Below are 19121 nucleotides of genomic sequence, written 5' to 3'. Positions count from 1 at the left end.
ATTATTTGCGAAGTAAATTTTTAGAATCGAGCTCTCACGTCAAAAGTTAGAGTGGTTAATATCGTTTATACCTTTAATGAATAAAATGTATAAATAAATTAAAATGTAAAAACGAAATTTTAATTTATTTGATTAGATAATTGATTAAAATTAATAATAGTAAGAATTATCCAAAATCTGAAAATATAATTTAAACAGAGATAATTTATGTATATATTATATTGTTATCTGAAAAAGTCTTTTAGTAAAAAATTAAAAACATAAATTATATAACTAAATATTAATCAAATAAAATTATTAATTATATAATTAAAAATATAATATTGAATTATCCAAAATCTAAAAAGATAATTAAAAAAAATTATATATATTTTATTGTTATCTGAAAAAGTATTTTAGTAAAAAGTTAAAAACATAAATTATATACTTAAATATTAATCAAATAAATTTTATAGAGTGGTTAATATCGTTTATACCCTTAATGAATAAAATATAAAAATAAATTAAAAAAACAAAATTTTAATTTATTTGATTGGATAATTGATTAAAATTAATAATTATAATTATTATCCAAAATCTGAAAATATAACTTAAACAGAGATAATTTCTGTATATAATGTATTGTTATGTGAAAAAGTCTTTTAGTAAAAAGTTAAAAAACATAAATTATATAACTAAATATTAATCAAATAAAATTCTTAATTATATAATTAAAACAAAATATTGAATTAACCATAATCTAAAAAGATAATTAAAAAGATAATTTTTATATATATTGTATTGTTATCTGAAAAAGTGTTTTAGTAAAAAATTTAAAAAAACATAAATTATATAATTAAATATTATTCAAATCATTTTTTAAAATTATATAATTATAATATAATATTGAGTTATTTTAAAATTTATTTTAGTATAATGAAAATAGTGTAGAAAGAACTTTCAAAAATTTATGAAAATGTTTAAGCCCGCATCGCGGACAAAACACATAGTGAACTAATAAACAGAGATGTTTATTTAGCCCAGTAGGCCCAATACGAGTTTATGGGCTTTATCTTTAATGGACCAACACGCGTATCGCAAAGAACGTCGATCAACGCGCCGCCGGGGAAAAAAGTTGCCGCCCATCATTTTCCCGCCAAACCCGACACCATAAACTGCCCTCGAAAAAGTTGTCTCTTTCTATTCCAGTCGCCAGGAGAAAAGAATATTTGCTCCTTAAGTCTCAGAACGTAGCCAAAGGCTCTTGCTTTATCCACCGATGGAAGGTAACTTCGAGGAGACGAACAAGCTTCCGGAGCTTAAATTAGGTAAAATCTATAACCCTAATTTTGTTTTTCCCTTCCTCGTGTTAGAATTTCAATTTGGGTTTGTGGGTTTCACGAAAGTTTCTACCTTTAACATTCAGATGCTAAGCAGGCTCAAGGGTTTCTCTCTTTCTTCAAAACCCTACCAAATGTAAGTCTCCTTGTTCTTCTTCTATCTCTAGGGGAAACAGTTAGATATATGCCTTTAAGATTAGGGATTGAAGCAAAATGTATTCACTGGAACTATGCTTATGTGGGGTTTTGATTGGTGTTTTCCTTACAGGACTTGAGAGCTGTTAGGTTCTTTGATCGCAAGGTGAGTTCTGAAACTACAACTTTTGTTACTTCTCACTGGTCTAGACTTTGATTCTTTACTTACTTGTTACTGATTAAATGCATTGTTGCAGGATTATTACACAGCTCATGGGGAGAACTCAGTTTTCATTGCTCAGACTTATTACCATACCACCACTGCTCTACGCCAGATTGGGAGTGGAGCAAACGCTCTTTCAAGCGTCAGCGTTAGTAAGAACATGTTTGAAACCATCGTCAGGGATCTTCTCCTGGAGAGGAATGACCATACCGTGGAGCTTTACGAAGGAAGCGGGTCGAATTGGAGGCTTGTGAAAGCTGGCTCTCCTGGAAACATTGGTAGCTTTGAAGATGTTTTGTTTGCAAACAACGAGATGCAGGACACGCCGGTTGTTGTCTCCTTGTTTCCGAGTTTTCAGGAGAGCAGATGCGTTGTCGGGATGGCTTACGTTGATCTCACAAGGAGGGTTCTTGGACTAGCTGAGTTTCTTGATGATAGCCGCTTCACTAACCTGGAGTCTTCTCTCGTTGCTATAGGCGCGAAAGAATGCATTTTCCCAGCTGAGTCTGGCAAAACTAATGAATGCAAGAGTTTGTATGAGTCTCTTGAGAGGTGTGGTGTGATGACAACGGAGAGGAGTCGTCAGGAGTTTAAAGGAAGAGATTTAGAGTCAGATCTAAAGAGGTTGGTGAAGGGGAACATTGAGCCAGTTAGAGATTTAATCTCTGGGTTTGAGCTTGCGACTCCTGCTCTTGGTGCATTACTCTCCTTCTCTGAACTTCTCTCGGACGAGGGTAACTATGGGAACTTCACAATACGCAGATACGACATCGGCGGATTCATGAGACTCGACTCTGCAGCTATGAGGGCGTTGAATGTGATGGAGAGCAAAACTGACGCAAACAAGAACTTCAGTTTGTTTGGTCTCATGAACAGAACGTGCACCGCAGGGATGGGGAAGAGACTGCTTCATATGTGGCTCAAGCAACCTCTTGTGGATTTGAACGAGATTACGATGAGGTTAGATATAGTTCAGTGCTTCGTTGAAGAAGCTGGGTTAAGGCAAGATCTTAGACAGCATCTGAAGCGCATCTCAGATGTTGAGAGGCTTGTGCGGAGTCTTGAGAGAAGAAGAGGTGGTTTACAGCACATTATCAAACTCTATCAGTCAACTATAAGGCTTCCCTTCATCAAAACATCACTACAACAGTACACCGGAGAGTTCTCATCACTCATCAGCAAAAGATACATCAAAAGGCTTGAGGCCTTATCAGACGCAGATCACCTCGGCAAGTTCATTGATCTGGTAGAGTACTCTGTAGATCTTGACCAGCTAGAGAACGGAGAGTACATGATCTCCTCAAGCTACGACGCCACGTTATCATCTCTCAAAGATCAGAAAGAGTTGCTGGAGCAGCAGATTCACGAACTGCACAAAAAGACAGCTATAGAACTCGATCTTCCGGTGGACAAGGCCTTGAAACTCGACAAAGCAGCGCAGTATGGGCATGTGTTCAGGATCACGAAGAAGGAAGAGCCTAAGATCAGGAAGAAGCTGACAACACAGTTCTTGGTGCTGGAGACTCGCAAAGACGGAGTGAAGTTTACGAACACAAAGCTTAAGAAACTTGGGGACCAGTACCAAAGTGTTGTGGACGATTATAAGAGCTGTCAAAAGGAGCTCGTTGATCGTGTAGTTCAGACTGTTGCCAGTTTCTCCGAGGTATGTTTAGTTGTTAATTCATCTTAAGTATTGGACTGTTACAAAAAATGGCTATCTTAAATCATATAAATATGTATGGTATTTATCAATGTTTAGGCGGGTGCCTATACTGATTTTTTTTTTTAATTCTATAAAAATCATTTTGTTTAGGTTCGATTTGCCGCCTAGACCAATTTTTAGAACACTGTTATTTATAATGTATATTATGTGGTTTAGGTGTTTGAGGAGCTAGCAGGGATGCTCTCTGAGATGGATGTTTTGCTAAGCTTTGCTGATTTGGCTGCTAGTTGCCCTACACCATACTGTAGACCAGAAGTCACCTCTTCGGTTAGTACAACGTCAAGTTGATTTGATTGTTTTGTTTCGAAAATTTAGATTGTTTTCTTCTTTGTTCTATATATTGCAGGATGTTGGAGACATTGTACTAGAAGGGAGCAGACATCCATGCGTAGAAGCTCAAGATTGGGTGAACTTTATACCAAATGATTGTAGACTTGTAAGTATTGTAATATGGTAATGAGATAGCCTTTGTTTTATCTCTGTGTCCCTATTTTGACTTTGAAGCAATTCCCTTGTCAAAATCAGGTGAGAGGGGAGAGTTGGTTTCAGATAATAACGGGACCTAACATGGGAGGGAAGTCCACTTTCATTCGCCAAGTTGGTGTGACTGTTCTGATGGCTCAAGTTGGTTCCTTTGTTCCTTGTGATAAAGCTTCAGTTTCCATCAGAGACTGTATCTTTGCACGTGTAGGAGCAGGCGATTGCCAAGTGAGTTTTATTTAACTCGCTGCTTCTTTGTTTTTGAAACTGTTGAGTTGTGTTAAACCTCTTTTTTCCTTTCATGTTTTAGCTGCGTGGAGTGTCTACTTTCATGCAAGAAATGCTTGAAACTGCTTCGATATTAAAAGGAGCTACTGATAAGTCACTGATAATTATCGATGAACTGGGACGTGGAACATCAACTTATGATGGCTTTGGTTAGTTTTAACTGCAACGGCTCTTCTTTTATTTGGATTTTGAGTTGGATTGATGTATTGTGTTGTTAATGTTGTCTTTGGTGAATTTATCAGGTTTAGCGTGGGCTATATGTGAGCATCTGGTTCAAGTGAAGAAAGCTCCTACTCTGTTTGCTACTCACTTCCATGAACTTACTGCCTTGGCTCAAGCAAACTCTGAGGTTGCAGGTAACACCGTTGGTGTTGCAAACTTCCATGTCAGTGCACACATTGATACAGAAAGCCGCAAACTCACCATGCTTTACAAGGTTTGCCTTAATCAAACAGCATCTGCTTCTTCCCAAAAACATCAAACTAGATTGTTTTGATGTATCTGTTTGTCTGGTTAGGTTGAACCAGGGGCATGTGACCAGAGCTTTGGGATCCATGTGGCTGAGTTTGCCAACTTCCCTGAAAGCGTAGTTGCGCTCGCAAGGGAGAAAGCTGCCGAACTAGAAGATTTCTCTCCACCTTCCATAGTTATCAACAATGAGGTCTGGATTCGTTTTTGCTCCGTTTGTATCTGGTTTGAAGATGGAAATATTCACCAATACTTCAGTTTAAAACGTCTGAATTGAGAGTTTATGACAAAAGATTAAAAAGTTCTTGCGGTGGTGTGTTGCAGGAGAGTGGGAAGAGAAAGAGCAGGGAAGATGGTGCAGAGGAAGTATCAAGAGGGGCAGCACGAGCTCACAAGTTTCTGAAAGAATTTGCAGAGATGCCACTTGATAAAATGGAGCTAAAAGATTCACTTAAACGCCTACATGAGCTGAAAGAAGAGCTAGCGAAAGATGATGTGGGCTGCCACTGGCTCAAGCAGTTCCTCTGAAACAGCCTTTGCAATTTTCACTTCAGTTCCATTTTTGTAAATTCTCTCTCTAGCTCTCGGCTCTTGTAGGACTTGTACTAGTTCTTTTCGGATTAGGCGGATAAGACAAAAACAAATGGAAAGCTTTCAAACAAAACAACACTTCATTTTTGACAGAATTGAGTTTAACTAAGATCAGTGTCCTGCAATGAATAGTATTAGGGATTAGGAAGATGTTTCTCTAGCATATTTTTTGCATTTTTCTCCAACAATAAAAGGCAAAATTACAATAACCACATAAGAATTATCTTCCTAACAGCTCGTTAAATCTCGTCGTCACTATCCGTCAGAGTCTCAGGATCAGCAGAGAGGATTCCTGATACCTGGTTCAGCTCTAATACAATCGACTTCCTCATCTTCTCAAAACGAGAAGCAGACTTGGCAACCACCTCATTGTACATCTTCTCCCTCGCAACATAATCAGTCCGTGGCAACGGAATAGTTCCCCCACACGCTTCTTTGTCATCGAGAAGCGAACCATCACCGGAGTAGCTGAAATTAAACGCGAACTCAGAAGGAGCTGCCTCATCCACCACGACAGCCTCCGCATCAGGAGCCGCATCGACGGCCCCCTGAGTCACGACCGCCTCTCTCCTAGGCTCCGCTCTTTTCTCTGGCCTACTTGCTTCCCACTCTGATAGTAACTTGGAGTAGGAGGTAGCAAGTGATGGCCAGAACTTCATTTGGATCTTCATTACTTCAAGAACGGTTCGCAGGCAGGCTCTTGAAGGAGGAGCGGTAGCTATAGGCAAGTCGTTCTCCGCATTTTCTCCCAGAAGCACCTTTACAGATTAAAACGGAATCATCAATAAACGTTTTCTCTTTCATAACCATATATGAGAATATAGATTTAAACCTTGATCACTGCTGTAGCAGAAGAAGATATGGAGCGAAGATTGTAACTGCAAATGATGAAACATCTTTAAAGCCGCCCATTGAAAGCAAGAAACTATTCATAAACTGCAAAGAAAACGCACCCGCCCTCGAGAATAACTAGCATTTTCCCGCCGCAGAGATCACCCAACATCTGTGTCATTCGAGAATAACCAGCCGGAGTCACCTGAAAGTAAAGAGTAAATTTTTTTGTCTAATCAATAGAATGAACACAATATCCTCTGACGAGGTGCACAAACTCATTTTTGAAAAAGTTGTCCATGTGAGCTCTAGACTATAAAGCTTATTTTACAGCATCCTGGTGGGTCTCCTTTAGCTGCATCAAACCCCGCTGATACGATTACAAAATCAGGAGAGAATGCAGAAGCTGCAAGGGAAGGGTTCCAGTAAGAGTTATACTGGAAAAAGAATGAATGCACATTCAGAATATCGCTTTCACTTCCAGAGCATATTAGTCATAAACTAAGCCAAAGCCTTAATACCTATTGGAAGAACTACATGCTGAAAGGCATATATATAGTCTCTATCACCAACTCCACTACAACTCCATGGAACATTCACACAATAACCTTCAGCGCCATTTGTACCAACCTGCACCACACAAACACAATATACCACCACATGATTACAAACTCAACAAAAAGCTAGTACATATGAGTATAATTGCGGACCACTAAGTCCACTGATGCACAATAGAAAAAGCACAGGTACCTCATTAGCAGCTCCAGTACCCGGATAAAACTTTCCCCCTTCATGTCTGTGCAAGGAAATGTACAATACCTATATAGAAAAGGTCAGTTCACAACAATAATTTACTGCATCCGACACTCAAAGAATCAATGAGACATGCAGCTTACAGATTTGTTTTTTTCGAATATCTCTTGAGTTCCATTTCCATGATGGACATCCTACAACAATGGAAACGATACTGACAATATTCACCTAAACACTTGATGCAGGGAAGAAGAATAAAGAAGGTTGAACTTCTAAAGTGACATTACCCAGTCCACAATGAGCACCTTCCTTGCCCCTGCTGCTTGTGCTACTAATGCAGCAACAGCTGCATTATTGTGAAGGCAAAACCCCATAGCATCTTTGATGCCAGCATGATGACCAGGAGGTCTAACCTGATTCAATCAAAAAAAAATTTAAAGCGGATGTGAATTAAAGCAGATGTGTAGTTGCATCTTTAAATTTTAAAACTATAGTGAATTTTTGACATACCAAAGCGAAACCATTTTTGACACGGCCAGAGAAAATTTCTTTAGCTAGATCAGCGCACAAACCTGCTGCAAGTCTAGCAGCACGTGCTGAATACTCATTAGCATATGTGTCAGAGGTAAAGTAGCTGCCAGACAATGGAAAAAAAAAAGATGAGCAGCGAGAGCCAAAACTAGATAAGTTACAGGTGAATTACAAAACCTATTGTGAAGCTGGCTTGTAATATCAACAGCATCAACATGCTCTGAAGTGTGTACCTCAAAAATTGAAAAAAATTATAAATCAGTTAATGAAACAAACAAACTAATTGCAGTTAGAGATGTCTCCAAGAGTATTAAGTATGCAGCTCACCATCTGGAGTTCTTGTTTAGTGATTTCCCTTGCATGGATAGGAAAGCATCTTCCAGGAAAAACGCCTGCAAATTTTCAAAATGTGATGAATACAAAAATTACATAACATATACATTTGCTCATTACAGAACTGATATACCAGCTGTGGCAAGACTGGCAGCTATAGCTCGAAGACGGTCAGGTCTCTCAACATGTGGAAGTTCCTTCACTTCGAACTTATTAAGCATGCCATCAACACATGTTAAGAGATACTAGATTTCTCAGTAAACTATTAAAAACAACGGAAACATACTTCAGAGTGTAGCAACATTCTCTCGTCGAAACCAACAGCTGTTGAGCTGGTTGAAGGTGAGCTTCCTAAACATCAGAAACAAAAGAGAATTGAGTATGCTTATAGTTAACTCAAAGTTCCAAAAGAAGAGAGCTCATACCTCCACGTTTCTCTTCAACTTGGGTGAGACCATTATCTTTGCAAAACATCCATGCCTGAGGATCCCAGACTCCTTGTGCTCACCACACATCTGCATTAAAGGAATCAACTTTAGTGACGGAGCAAAAAGACTTCTGCCGGCGAAACTTTCCTTCCACGGTTGCGCAAACAGAGAGACGACTACGACGACGTTTAGACTTTAAAGTGTATAAGATTATTTGGGCTGAGTAGGTGTGACCCAATAAGAATATAAGCCCATTAACCAGGTGAACCAAAAGATTCAAAAGCATATGGTCTAACTTACACCAATGATTACTGAAAATAGGCCTAAGCCCATTAACAAACGCGAGACAGTTTTTTTCCTGACTCAATTTGTTTTTTCTTGGTCAAAATCTTTTCCTGGCCCAATAAAATGCGACGTTTGTGAGCAAGTAATCAGTACCCTCCATTTTGTGTGCATGTATAGTATACATGCGAGTAAATAGTAACTTACAGTCTCCATAGTACTTAAAAGCAGCCTCGTAGCATGTTCTGTTAATAAATTACCTTTGGTACGTAGAAAACAAATTGTCCGGTATGATTAACATAAGTAGACCAGCCATTGACAAAAAAAATATTGGGGGTACATTACATATATGTATAGTTGACAAGAAAAATATTGAGAAATTCATATTAACAACAACAATACACCTGCATAAAATTGAAAAGAAACACCGTACGTAGAGCGAAGAGATATGTGGCAGGTGACCTATATATGTTTCCTTTTTTAATGCCTCTATGTCATCATTTATACATACAAATGTGTGTGTATTGTATTGATGATTACTCGTTCGAACAAAGAAGCATAGCAATACATTTCACAATAATGTAGAGCCTTCCTCTCTTCTTTTTCAGAGACTTCTCAACCCGTTTTGGTGAAGACGGCTTCTTCTTCTTCTCCCAATTCTTCAATGCCTCATCCTTTGACTTTTTCTTCATTATTTTTCTCTCTATATATATAAGCTTATTTTGTTTCTTTAATTATAATGTTTAGGTGTAACTTGATGATTGTGTGATGTTTAAAGGATGTTTAAAAGGAAGTGAAGGTTCATCATTATATTGGAGTGAGAGGGAAAATGAGATAAGGAGAAACTATTCCACACAATTGATTCAGGACCCGTCAAGAAAAAAAACCCTAAAACAAAAGCCGCTTGTGGAGTGTGACCGGCTAGCTTCCCATTATGGTTGAAAATATTTGATGTATTGTTTTCTTGTCTCCTTTCAGTTCAAAGAATCATCATCGATAAAGATATTTGTGATAGATTTTTTTTCTTTAACATTTTTGATGAATTTATTTTGTATATATGAGTGGGTTATGTTAGGATAGACGGTTATGCGACCGTCCAAATCTGATCTTCAGTTTTAAGTAAAAATTGGTCTTGCAAACTAATGGACAACTGCTAATATTTCTTTTCATTATAGACGATTTAGTGGCATTTGATTTGGATTTAGGGAGATGAATTCTATTCATTTTTACTTATAAGACTCAATTTTTAAAATATCATATGTATCCATGTGATTTTCAAATTTCATGTGATAAAAAAAACTAGAAAACAAAATAGTTATACTTACCAAATATCTATTGCACTTTAAATCCAAATTATATGTCCAAAACTATATACTCTATACAAATTTATCTATTGCACTTTAAATCCAAATTATATGTCCAAAACTATAATTCATTACATTTTATATACTCTTACATTTTTGGATATATAATTCTTTTTATATTGTTTTATCATTTTTGAATTTATATTTATATTTATAAATATTTAAAAAATAACCTTTTAACATCTATCAACTCTTAAAATTCACAAATTCTATACAAATTCATCTCCCAATAACTCTCCCCCCCCTCCCCCCCCCCCCCCCCCCCCCCCCCCCCCCCCCCCCCCCCCCCCAAAAAAATGGAGAGGTTGACAAAAAAAAGAAAGAAAACCTGTGAAAACCATGAACTTAAATCACTATTTTTCAAAAGATATATATAATCCCCTCTACTGAATATCAAGTCATTATGCTATTTGGCATTTAAATACAGGTCCTCCAATAATTTAAAATCCAGGACGAAATAGGGTCAAGTAGACTTCCTTAAGATACAGACAGCTCATTTCGAGTAAATAGCTAAGGACCTCAAAACATAATGTTCATAGTATTGAACCACATAGATAGTTCTCGTATGATTTAGCTGTGTGGAGCTGTTTTGCTTTCTGACTGGCCTTTTATAACCTCCCCAAACTTCAGATCCTAATAATCTGTTAACCCTTAAAGTCAGCAACCTAAACACCAATGGAATAAAATCATAGGACAAAAGGACTAGTAGAAACAGGAAACCAAAGGCCAGCAGCAATGCTAGAACTCCTATGAATTTCTCAAATATTAGTATTTTATTTAGGGAAAATTATTTTTTTAGGCCAAAAAATCGTAACTATGTCCTATTAGACTAATTCTTATTTTGTACCTCTTTTGCCTTTAATGCTCTTTTGTATTTTCGAATATAAATCAAATAAATAGTTTTACAAACTAAAAAAATTGGAAAAATAGTAGCTAATGATGAAATACCCATATGAACTTAGTGGTATTTTTTCCAGTTCTAAAAATGTTTAAATTATAATTTCAAATTATGTTCTACATAAATTAGAATTGACATTCTACAAAGTAGAAAATGAAATCCAATTTTTCCATTGAATCTACAATGTTTAGAATACGCGATCTACGTAAATAATATACTCTAAAAATATTTAGAATATGTATTATGCGTTTAACCTATCGCTCTAAAATTTGTAGAAAGCGGAATCTACATATTAATATAAATCTAAAATCTGTAGAAATCGAAATCTACACATTATTATAAATCTAAAAATCGGTAGAAACTGAATTCTACAGATTTATTGTATTCTTAACGGATAAGAATAATCAGTTTCAAAAAATATGGAAAGAAAATATTTGAAAATATTCAGTTTCTATATATGAAAAATCAATTTTTCGGAAAAACAATTGTGGGACATAAAGTGTAGGTTTAGTTTTTTTTTATTTGTGAATTTTTATTGTTTTCTTCTATTTTAGTTATTTATTATATTTCAATATTTACAATTGTTTTATTAATTGTAATTTTATAAATTTAAGGGTATTATTACCATTTTAAAAATAATTAACTTAATGAAATATAAAATATATGAGATTAGACTAATGAGACATAGTTATCATTTGTTTGGCCTTAAAAAACAATTTTCCCTTTTATTTATTTGATTTTTCTTTAAATTTTCAAAGCCATCAAACCATGTGTGAAATGTGAATGTGATTTAACTCTCACAATATTAAAAAAGTCTCTTAAATGAAAGATTCCTAATATTTTTTTTTATTCTTTAAATGATGAGAGATTTTCTATGAGATATTTTTTAGTGCACATACTTTAGCAACTTTTTATAGGTAGTTTACTAAAACTGAAGTTCTTGAAAGCAAATATTTAAATTATAAATTATAAATAAATGATTAAGTTTTTTAATACAGATCAAATAATTAAATCATTGGATAAAAGATAAGTGGCTAATTGATGTATTTTGATAATGACATGTGGATAAAGAGGTTTTAATAAAAGGTTCTCAAACTAGATTCAGTTCTTTCTCTTTCCTAATTTTGTTTGCTCCGAATGCTATTAATATTTCTCCATTGGACATGCTTTAATTACTATCACATGCTACATCGATTGGTGCAATAAATTTACGGAACAGTTTATTGGGTTGTGTCTTTTTTGATACTAGCATGTACTCCAGTAATTGTTTGTATTTAAGTTAGCCGTGTAAATTTGCCGGTTTTGTCTCTAGAAGGGTTTTAATCCTTGCAGACTTAACTCCTGATTCAAAAATTAAAAAATCTATAGATAACAACAGAAAAGATGCTTCTCATATTAAAATATTGTAGCAGCAGGCACTAACAAAAAAAAAAGGAATACAAGAGTAACGTTGTTTTGTAAACTATACATGGTTTATGATATTTTTTGTTAAGTATATCAGATAGTGTTGTCCAACATGTGAAAGAAAATCATTACACATGATCTTTCTAAGTATATCCGATCCACAAGTTTTCTTTCAAATAAAGGTGCCATTTTAAGCAGTCGCTCCAAATCGTGTTTCTTGCTATTTTGGCGGTGCAAGTTTTGCTTCTTTCGTTTCCTCCTGCAATGAACAAACTTTATTCTCCTTTTTGGTTTTGAACTTTTTGACTAGAGACTAGAGTGAGACTCGAACTATTTCCGAATTATATCTATTATTTGCCGTCAATTGAAACATTAATTTGCTTCTTTTTTTTTTTTGTGTTTCGGTCAAAAGAACTATAAGTTTGTTATATAAATTATATAGTGACGAAACCACCACTTAGTCTAGACAAACATATAATCATGTTTTTATCTTTATTTTTCTTTTGTTTTATATGAAACATCTGGAGGTTCCATCCTTTATTTTGTTTTGCCTTTTTAAATTAGGTTTTGGTGATTTATCTTGAAATGTGTATTGAATAAATCAAGATATTTCATCAACAAGAAAGAAAAGGAAAAATTAGAGCTTTGATAAAGATTTATCAATTCTTTCAAAAAAGACGACAAAACAAGAACAAAGATAGTTTTGAAGTAAGAATATATAAAAAGGACCGGGAATTTGCGGTTAAGTGGTAAGGAGAAGGGTTTGGGATATCACCACATTTCAGGTTCGATTTATATGCTATGCGAAACTAAGTTATATTTTTCTGATCACTTACACGGATATAGGCTATTGCATTTCGGTCCATTTAAATATCCGAAAGAAGGTCTATCCGTGGGCTGCACCTCCCACCCAAGAGTTAGGTTTGAGTCTTTAATAGATCTGGATTTAACCATTTTTCAATAAAAAAAAAATCTATAAAAAAAAGTGCCAGCCTTACAAGCTTCTAAAAATAGATATAATAACCACACAAAAGTACCATTTTCTGTTTTTGTAGTCTACCTGATAATAATACATAAAAGGATATAACTTAGGTTCAAAACTCACTACATCCTTTAGAGCAAGTCCAAGGAGAAGTTCTAAAGAGAATATATCTTATTAAAAAAATCGGTAAAATATTAAAAGGAGGTGAGAGAAGAAAGAGGAGTTGTCTGCAGAGAGGTCCAGAGAAGTGTTTAGATACTAAGTTCTACACATGTCGTCTGTTTGTTAGATTTTGTATTTACAGAAAATTAAAATATATTTTTTTTATTAAAATATTAATTTTTTTATTTTTTTAGAACCTTTGGCAGGTTTTTACCGATGAGGCTGCCCTTAGCACCAATCAAATTGACACATAGATTATTAATTAAAAACATTAAACTAAATAAAAAATATTACTTAGGTTTTGTCCTTTAATCGTCACAACATTAAGGAGAGTTTTCACCAATAAATTTATATTGATTCCAGTTTTAAGGTGAAATCTTACATTTGGAAAATATTACTTACGTTTTGTAAATCCAGCCAAAATTAATCAAAAACTAGTTTAAGATCTATGAAGACTACGTGTGAATTAAAACAAAAAGTTCAAGACTCAACTATTTATAAGATATCAAAAGAGAGAGAGAGAGAGAGAGAGTCAAATCTAGTGGTTTCGTTTTCCAGAAACAGTGAGGAATCACATGGAAAGAATCTATTTAACGGGGGAAGTGAAAAGTCGAACCCATCATATCTTTTTCGTTATGATTGAAAGGGTAATGAATTTTATTTACGATCTTTATTTCTAAAACCATCTCCAATGATACTCTATAATTTTCTCTATATTTTAATTTAAAATAAAGTAATTCTATTATAGAGTTGGATTTGCTCTAATGGTTCACTCTATAATAGAGTTACTCTATAATAGAGTGACTATAATAGAGTGAAATATAGAGTATTCTTGTTTTCTCATTCTATATTTAGAGTAAAAAAAATAAGATTACTCTATATTTCACTCTATTATAGAGTAACTCTATTATAGAGTGAACCATTAGAGCAAATTCAACTCTATAATAGAGTTACTCTATTTTAGTGTAAATTATAGAGGAAAAAATAGCCAGCTTACGTCAATTTCAGGTTACGTTTGCAACGGATTGTTCTCAACTGGTGAAGATGGTTTCGGAACCAGAAGAATGACCAGCTTTTGCAACTTATTTGGAAGATATCAAAACCCTGAAAGAGAGTTTCACACGATCAGAAATAATCTATGTACCACAGACGCAAATTTCAAAGGCAGTCTAGCACGCAGTGCTAGAAAACAACCGTCTTTCGTCGTTCACATGGATGCAGATCACCCGGTTTGGTTCACAGAGTCAATATGAATCTGTATTGTTGATGACAAAAAAAAAATATATAGAGGAAAAAATAGAGTCCCCTTGGAGATGCTCTAATAAAGCACGAAAGGGCAATGTGGAGGGGATCCACCGCGCACCTGAAGTTCACGTGGACAAGACACTCCTTGCCTGTTGGCTGTTGCTATCAGTACAACCCTTTTCCTTTTGCAAACACTAATACAACCTTAATTTATGAGAATGTGATTTTGTTTTTTGGACACTTTTCTATTTTTCTATTGTATACTATTAAACAATTAAAGCGAAAATAAAAGTATGAAGCCATCACAAAACAAAAATAATCCAGAAAAAGGTAAATAATAAGCTGTCAATAATTTAGCAAAATACGCTCGCTAGTCACTACTTGCGTTAAATGTTTAAAGATAATAACAAATAAAGATGAAAAGTACCCGACATAATACTTCAAGTTCAAAAGTTCAAAAGTGAACGGAAATGGTCCCAAATGCTTCGTTTTGATCGAACCTCTCTAAATTTAAGCACAGTAAAAGCGTCATTACCAGTTGAAGATCACATGTTCTATAAAATAACACAACAATCGTAATGATAGATAGACATGTTAGAGTATTTATATTGTGAACTATAGCAGAAAAAGCGTTGTAGATATTTTGGAGAAAAGGGAAAAGAACTATAACAGAAAAAAAAAAAAAACAAATAACAAAAGATTATGGGTTTGAGTGGAACAGCTATTCTGATATCGCATTGGCCCAATAAAACTGTTAATTATCTCAGTTTCAATTATTTACCAGCAAGTCGTTTAATTTCGTACTTATAATCATAGACAAGCATTTACCCGTACGCAAACACATCTCGACTTGATCCGAAATATAGTGTGGGCTACAAGCTTACCTATTACAATATTCATATATCGATAATCGATCATCCAAGTCGTTCTTGCAGCCGTTGTGGGTTTCATGGATGTGGCTCATTAGCCAAAAACCATGGATGCAAGAATGTTGCACAACTTTCTGTTCTCAAGGTTGCAAATAGTTCTTATGTTTTAACAAACTCTTTTCATGTATATGCTTAGGTGAATTTAAATTTATTAATTCATGTAGAGTTATTGATGTTATTACTCACTGGGAAATGAATTCTTTTTTTTTTGCTGTAGAAAAGTAGTAGTGGTAGAGAAGGAAGTGGTAATCATAGAAGAGAGAGGACTTATTTATTTGTTCTGATGTTACAAGAGAAATTTTTGGGCCGTGTTTACCTCTGCTGCTTCACTTTTATAGACAATATAACTCTATCTAGTGTTAGAGGAGAGCATCTTGCCGTGTTAATTAAATCTTCAGGATATATGTGAGATGGAGGAATGGCTTATGAATAAAACTGAGGCTGATGCGGTGTTATGGAGAAAGTTGTTCTTAGAAGTGGATATGGCACCCCGCACCCGTCATATTAGTTTATTTTTGACGTTGGAAGTTCTTCATTAACGACAGAAACAAATCGCGGTAGTTTTCTATAAAAAGCAAAGAGGAGATCAACAGACAACAACAGTCACATAACTTATTGGGGAGAATGGATTCTACAAAGAGGTGGATGGATATCTGATTGAAGAGAATGGATACCACAGACCGTTGGATCTTAGAAAAAGCGATATATATATATATTACATTATTTTCGCACTCCGCCACTCGTGTGCTCTTATTTTCGTGTTCGGTGAAGATCCTACAACGTGCACGAGGCAAAAGGAAAAAATGATATCAATACTATTAAAAGGGAATGAGTCTTAAAAAATCTACCTATAAAGTTGTTTGGACCCTTTCATTTAACTTATTATTTTTTGGTCTGACTTTAAACTTAGACTAACAATATGTTACCATGTATTTCTCTAACAATAATTTATTCAATTCCTTTATTTATTCAAATATCACTCTTACCTCTTAATCATTACTATTACTATATTTACCATTTTGACTTTTAATCATAAAAGCATTGAAACTAATGTTTTATATTATCACTTTTATTATATAATATATGATTTAAAGTAAGAGAAGTTATACGACATATATGTGTACATTCTAACTTCCTCTTTCCTTTATAATAACATAATCATATCATATATAAACTTTCCTACTAAAATATTATATTATATACTAAACTTTCAACCGTCTATAGTTTGATAGATATTTTCATATTTAAAAATGATTTTTCTAAAAATATTTCATCAACCATGTTTTTGTACAATAACATTAAAAATCTATATCAAAAGGTTGTTGGACCCGATATGGACATAATGGGTCCACATCTGTTCGGATATTTAGGATCCTAAGAAAATTCGAAATATCTAAAAAATCTGAAAAAATATCTGAAACACGAAAGTACTTGAAACTCCAAACAAATAGCCAAAAAAATTCAAATACCTAAAAATTCAAAATCTTATTCAAAATCTGTCACTGAACTGAAAATATCCAAAATTGTATCCAAACACCCAAATTTTTTTTACTTTGAAAATTTACCTGAAATCAAAAACTATAATCGTAAACCAAAAATCTAAAAAAAATATCCATAATGCTGGAAACATATTCGAAATATCCAAATATACCTAATAAACACAACATATTTATGATCGGGTCTAGGGCAAGACTCGGACTCAAACAAAGACATGCGGGTCCAAAAAACTCCAAATAGGTTATCTTCTCTCGACCTGAACTAAACCTATATTTTTGGGTCGGTTCGGTTTTTTTTTGATCCGGATATAATTCTCATGCGTAAAAGAAATTTACGTAAAAGTGTACATATAAAATATCAAATAAACTAATTCATATATTATATAACTGTTAAAAATTATATTTTCGATATAATAAAACTTTGTATTATAATATAATCCAAAAAACCCGCGCTTGAAAAAGCGCGGGTCAAAATCTAGTTATAACTTATAAGCATATCATTTGGTCATCTCTTTTAAATAAAATATTCTTGTTTCTATTTGCTTAAAGCTTTTTCTTTTGCTCTTTTCATGGTGGTATTATAGTATTTTTGCAGTTACAAACAAAAAAGTAACAACTTCACTTATATTAGTATTTCACTGGGTATTATTATTAAATGCCATGTTGGGATTATATGCCAACATCACATTCAGAGCTATGATTTCAAATGCATTCGTTTTGGTTATAAACAAATTACATTTGGAATTCCGCTATATGCAAATTGATGACACCATGATACGTGTGGTGGGAGATGTTTGTTAAAAAATAAATCCATGATTCTGAGCAGGTCAAATACTTACTCTATCCGACTGAACGTGACTTTCTCGGTTTTGGCATAAAAAATTCACACGATACTGAGAGAAAACTAGCTAGGTATATTTTTGTTTCAATTTTGTTTGTAACAAAAGCCAAACACATCAAGATAAACCAAATGTTAGCTTATAGGCTAAGCATTATTAATTCTAGTTTGACCCATCAAGTAAACCAGTCTAGAGTTACACAAACGGTAGAGAGACTAAAAGTCTGATGAAGACCCGCTAAGTTTATCAAAACTAGACCAAAACTCAGTATTAATGTTTCATTCTCTAAAATCCCTTCTTAGTTATGTAAAAATTTAGACGTCAAAAAATACTATCAACTTATTTTGTACTACAATTAGCATAACGTCGCATGATCTATATATAGAAACTACGTACTTTTTTTTTTTTGAACTTAACTACGTACCCTTTTAAGAAAACAAACTACCCAATATGATCAAAATAAAATGAGCCATACGTTGACAGGAAAAATATATTGGGGCACATATGTATAGTTGGCAAGAAAAATATTGAGTAATATATATAACAACAATATACTCCATATAACAACAACAACAACAACACATGACCCGCATAAAGCTGAGAGAAAGACAACGGAAACAATAAATTTCTTATTTGAGCTATATGATCTACTTTTCATGCCTTCATTATCATCCATATATAATTCTCCGAGTTGATGATTACTCGTGCGAACAAAGAAGCATATAAATACATTTTCCAATAATGTAGAACCTTCCTCTTTTCTTTTTCAGAAACTTTCCAACTCGTTTTGGTGAAGACGGCTTCTTCTTCTTCTCCCAATTCTTCACTGTCTCATCCTTTGAGTTCTCCATCACTGTTTATCTCTCTGTATATATAGAAGTTTTTTGTTTCTTTTATTGTGCGGTTTTATTGTAACTTGATGATTGTTTTATATTTAAAAGGAAGTGAGGGGTTCATCGTTATATTGGAGCGAGAGAAGGGAGATAAGGAGAGAGTATTCCACACCATTGATTCGAGACCCTTCAACGAAACAACACAAAAACAAAGGCCACTTGTGGAGTGTGACCGACTAGCTTCCCATTATTGTTGAAAATATTTGATGTATTTGTTTTCTTGTCTCCTTTCAGTTAAAAAAGATCTATATTTGATGGGTTTATTTAGTATGATTGTGTTATGCACAGAATATACGGCTATGCGGACCTTCCAAATCTGATCCTTTTCTTTTGAAGTTAAATTGGTCATGTAAACTAGCCTGTATTGGTTAACTGCGGAATGAAATAAAAAAAATGACCAATTTGAAGGGATTTAATCCGAGTTCAGTTAACTTACATTAAAAAATTTAAACTTAATACGTACGTAAATTCACAAGCTAATTAACTTACATTCAGTGCCATTAGGTTTACGTCGATAAAGAACT

General features: G+C 34.1%; 2 protein-coding genes and 1 pseudogene across 2 annotated transcripts; 1 reads left to right on the top strand and 2 right to left on the bottom strand.

Moving 5' to 3' along the window:
• Positions 1–1101: 1101 nt before the first annotated feature.
• On the top strand, positions 1102–5336 carry LOC106439551 (DNA mismatch repair protein MSH2). Its single transcript, XM_048776498.1, has 11 exons — positions 1102–1307; positions 1406–1455; positions 1588–1620; positions 1712–3340; positions 3557–3667; positions 3747–3836; positions 3926–4108; positions 4191–4317; positions 4411–4604; positions 4686–4829; positions 4961–5336. Exons 1-11 carry the CDS (start codon positions 1259–1261, stop codon positions 5162–5164), a joined length of 2814 nt encoding a protein of 937 aa, XP_048632455.1. The 5' UTR covers positions 1102–1258; the 3' UTR covers positions 5165–5336.
• Positions 5289–8601, bottom strand: LOC106439552 (annotated as a pseudogene).
• A 105-nt stretch (positions 8602–8706) lies between these two features.
• LOC111214641 (small polypeptide DEVIL 7-like) lies at positions 8707–9979 on the bottom strand. The gene has a single exon (XM_048776497.1). The coding sequence runs from the start codon at positions 9075–9077 to the stop codon at positions 8922–8924; it is 156 nt and encodes a 51-aa protein (XP_048632454.1). The 5' UTR covers positions 9078–9979; the 3' UTR covers positions 8707–8921.
• Between the last annotated feature and the right edge of the window lie 9142 nt (positions 9980–19121).

Source organism: Brassica napus, chromosome A3 (assembly GCF_020379485.1).
Source record: "Brassica napus cultivar Da-Ae chromosome A3, Da-Ae, whole genome shotgun sequence".
In the NCBI taxonomy this organism is placed as follows: Eukaryota; Viridiplantae; Streptophyta; class Magnoliopsida; order Brassicales; family Brassicaceae; genus Brassica; species Brassica napus.
The sequence above is the reverse complement of the archived record's forward strand: the minus strand, read 5'-3'. Positions and strand labels throughout refer to the sequence as shown.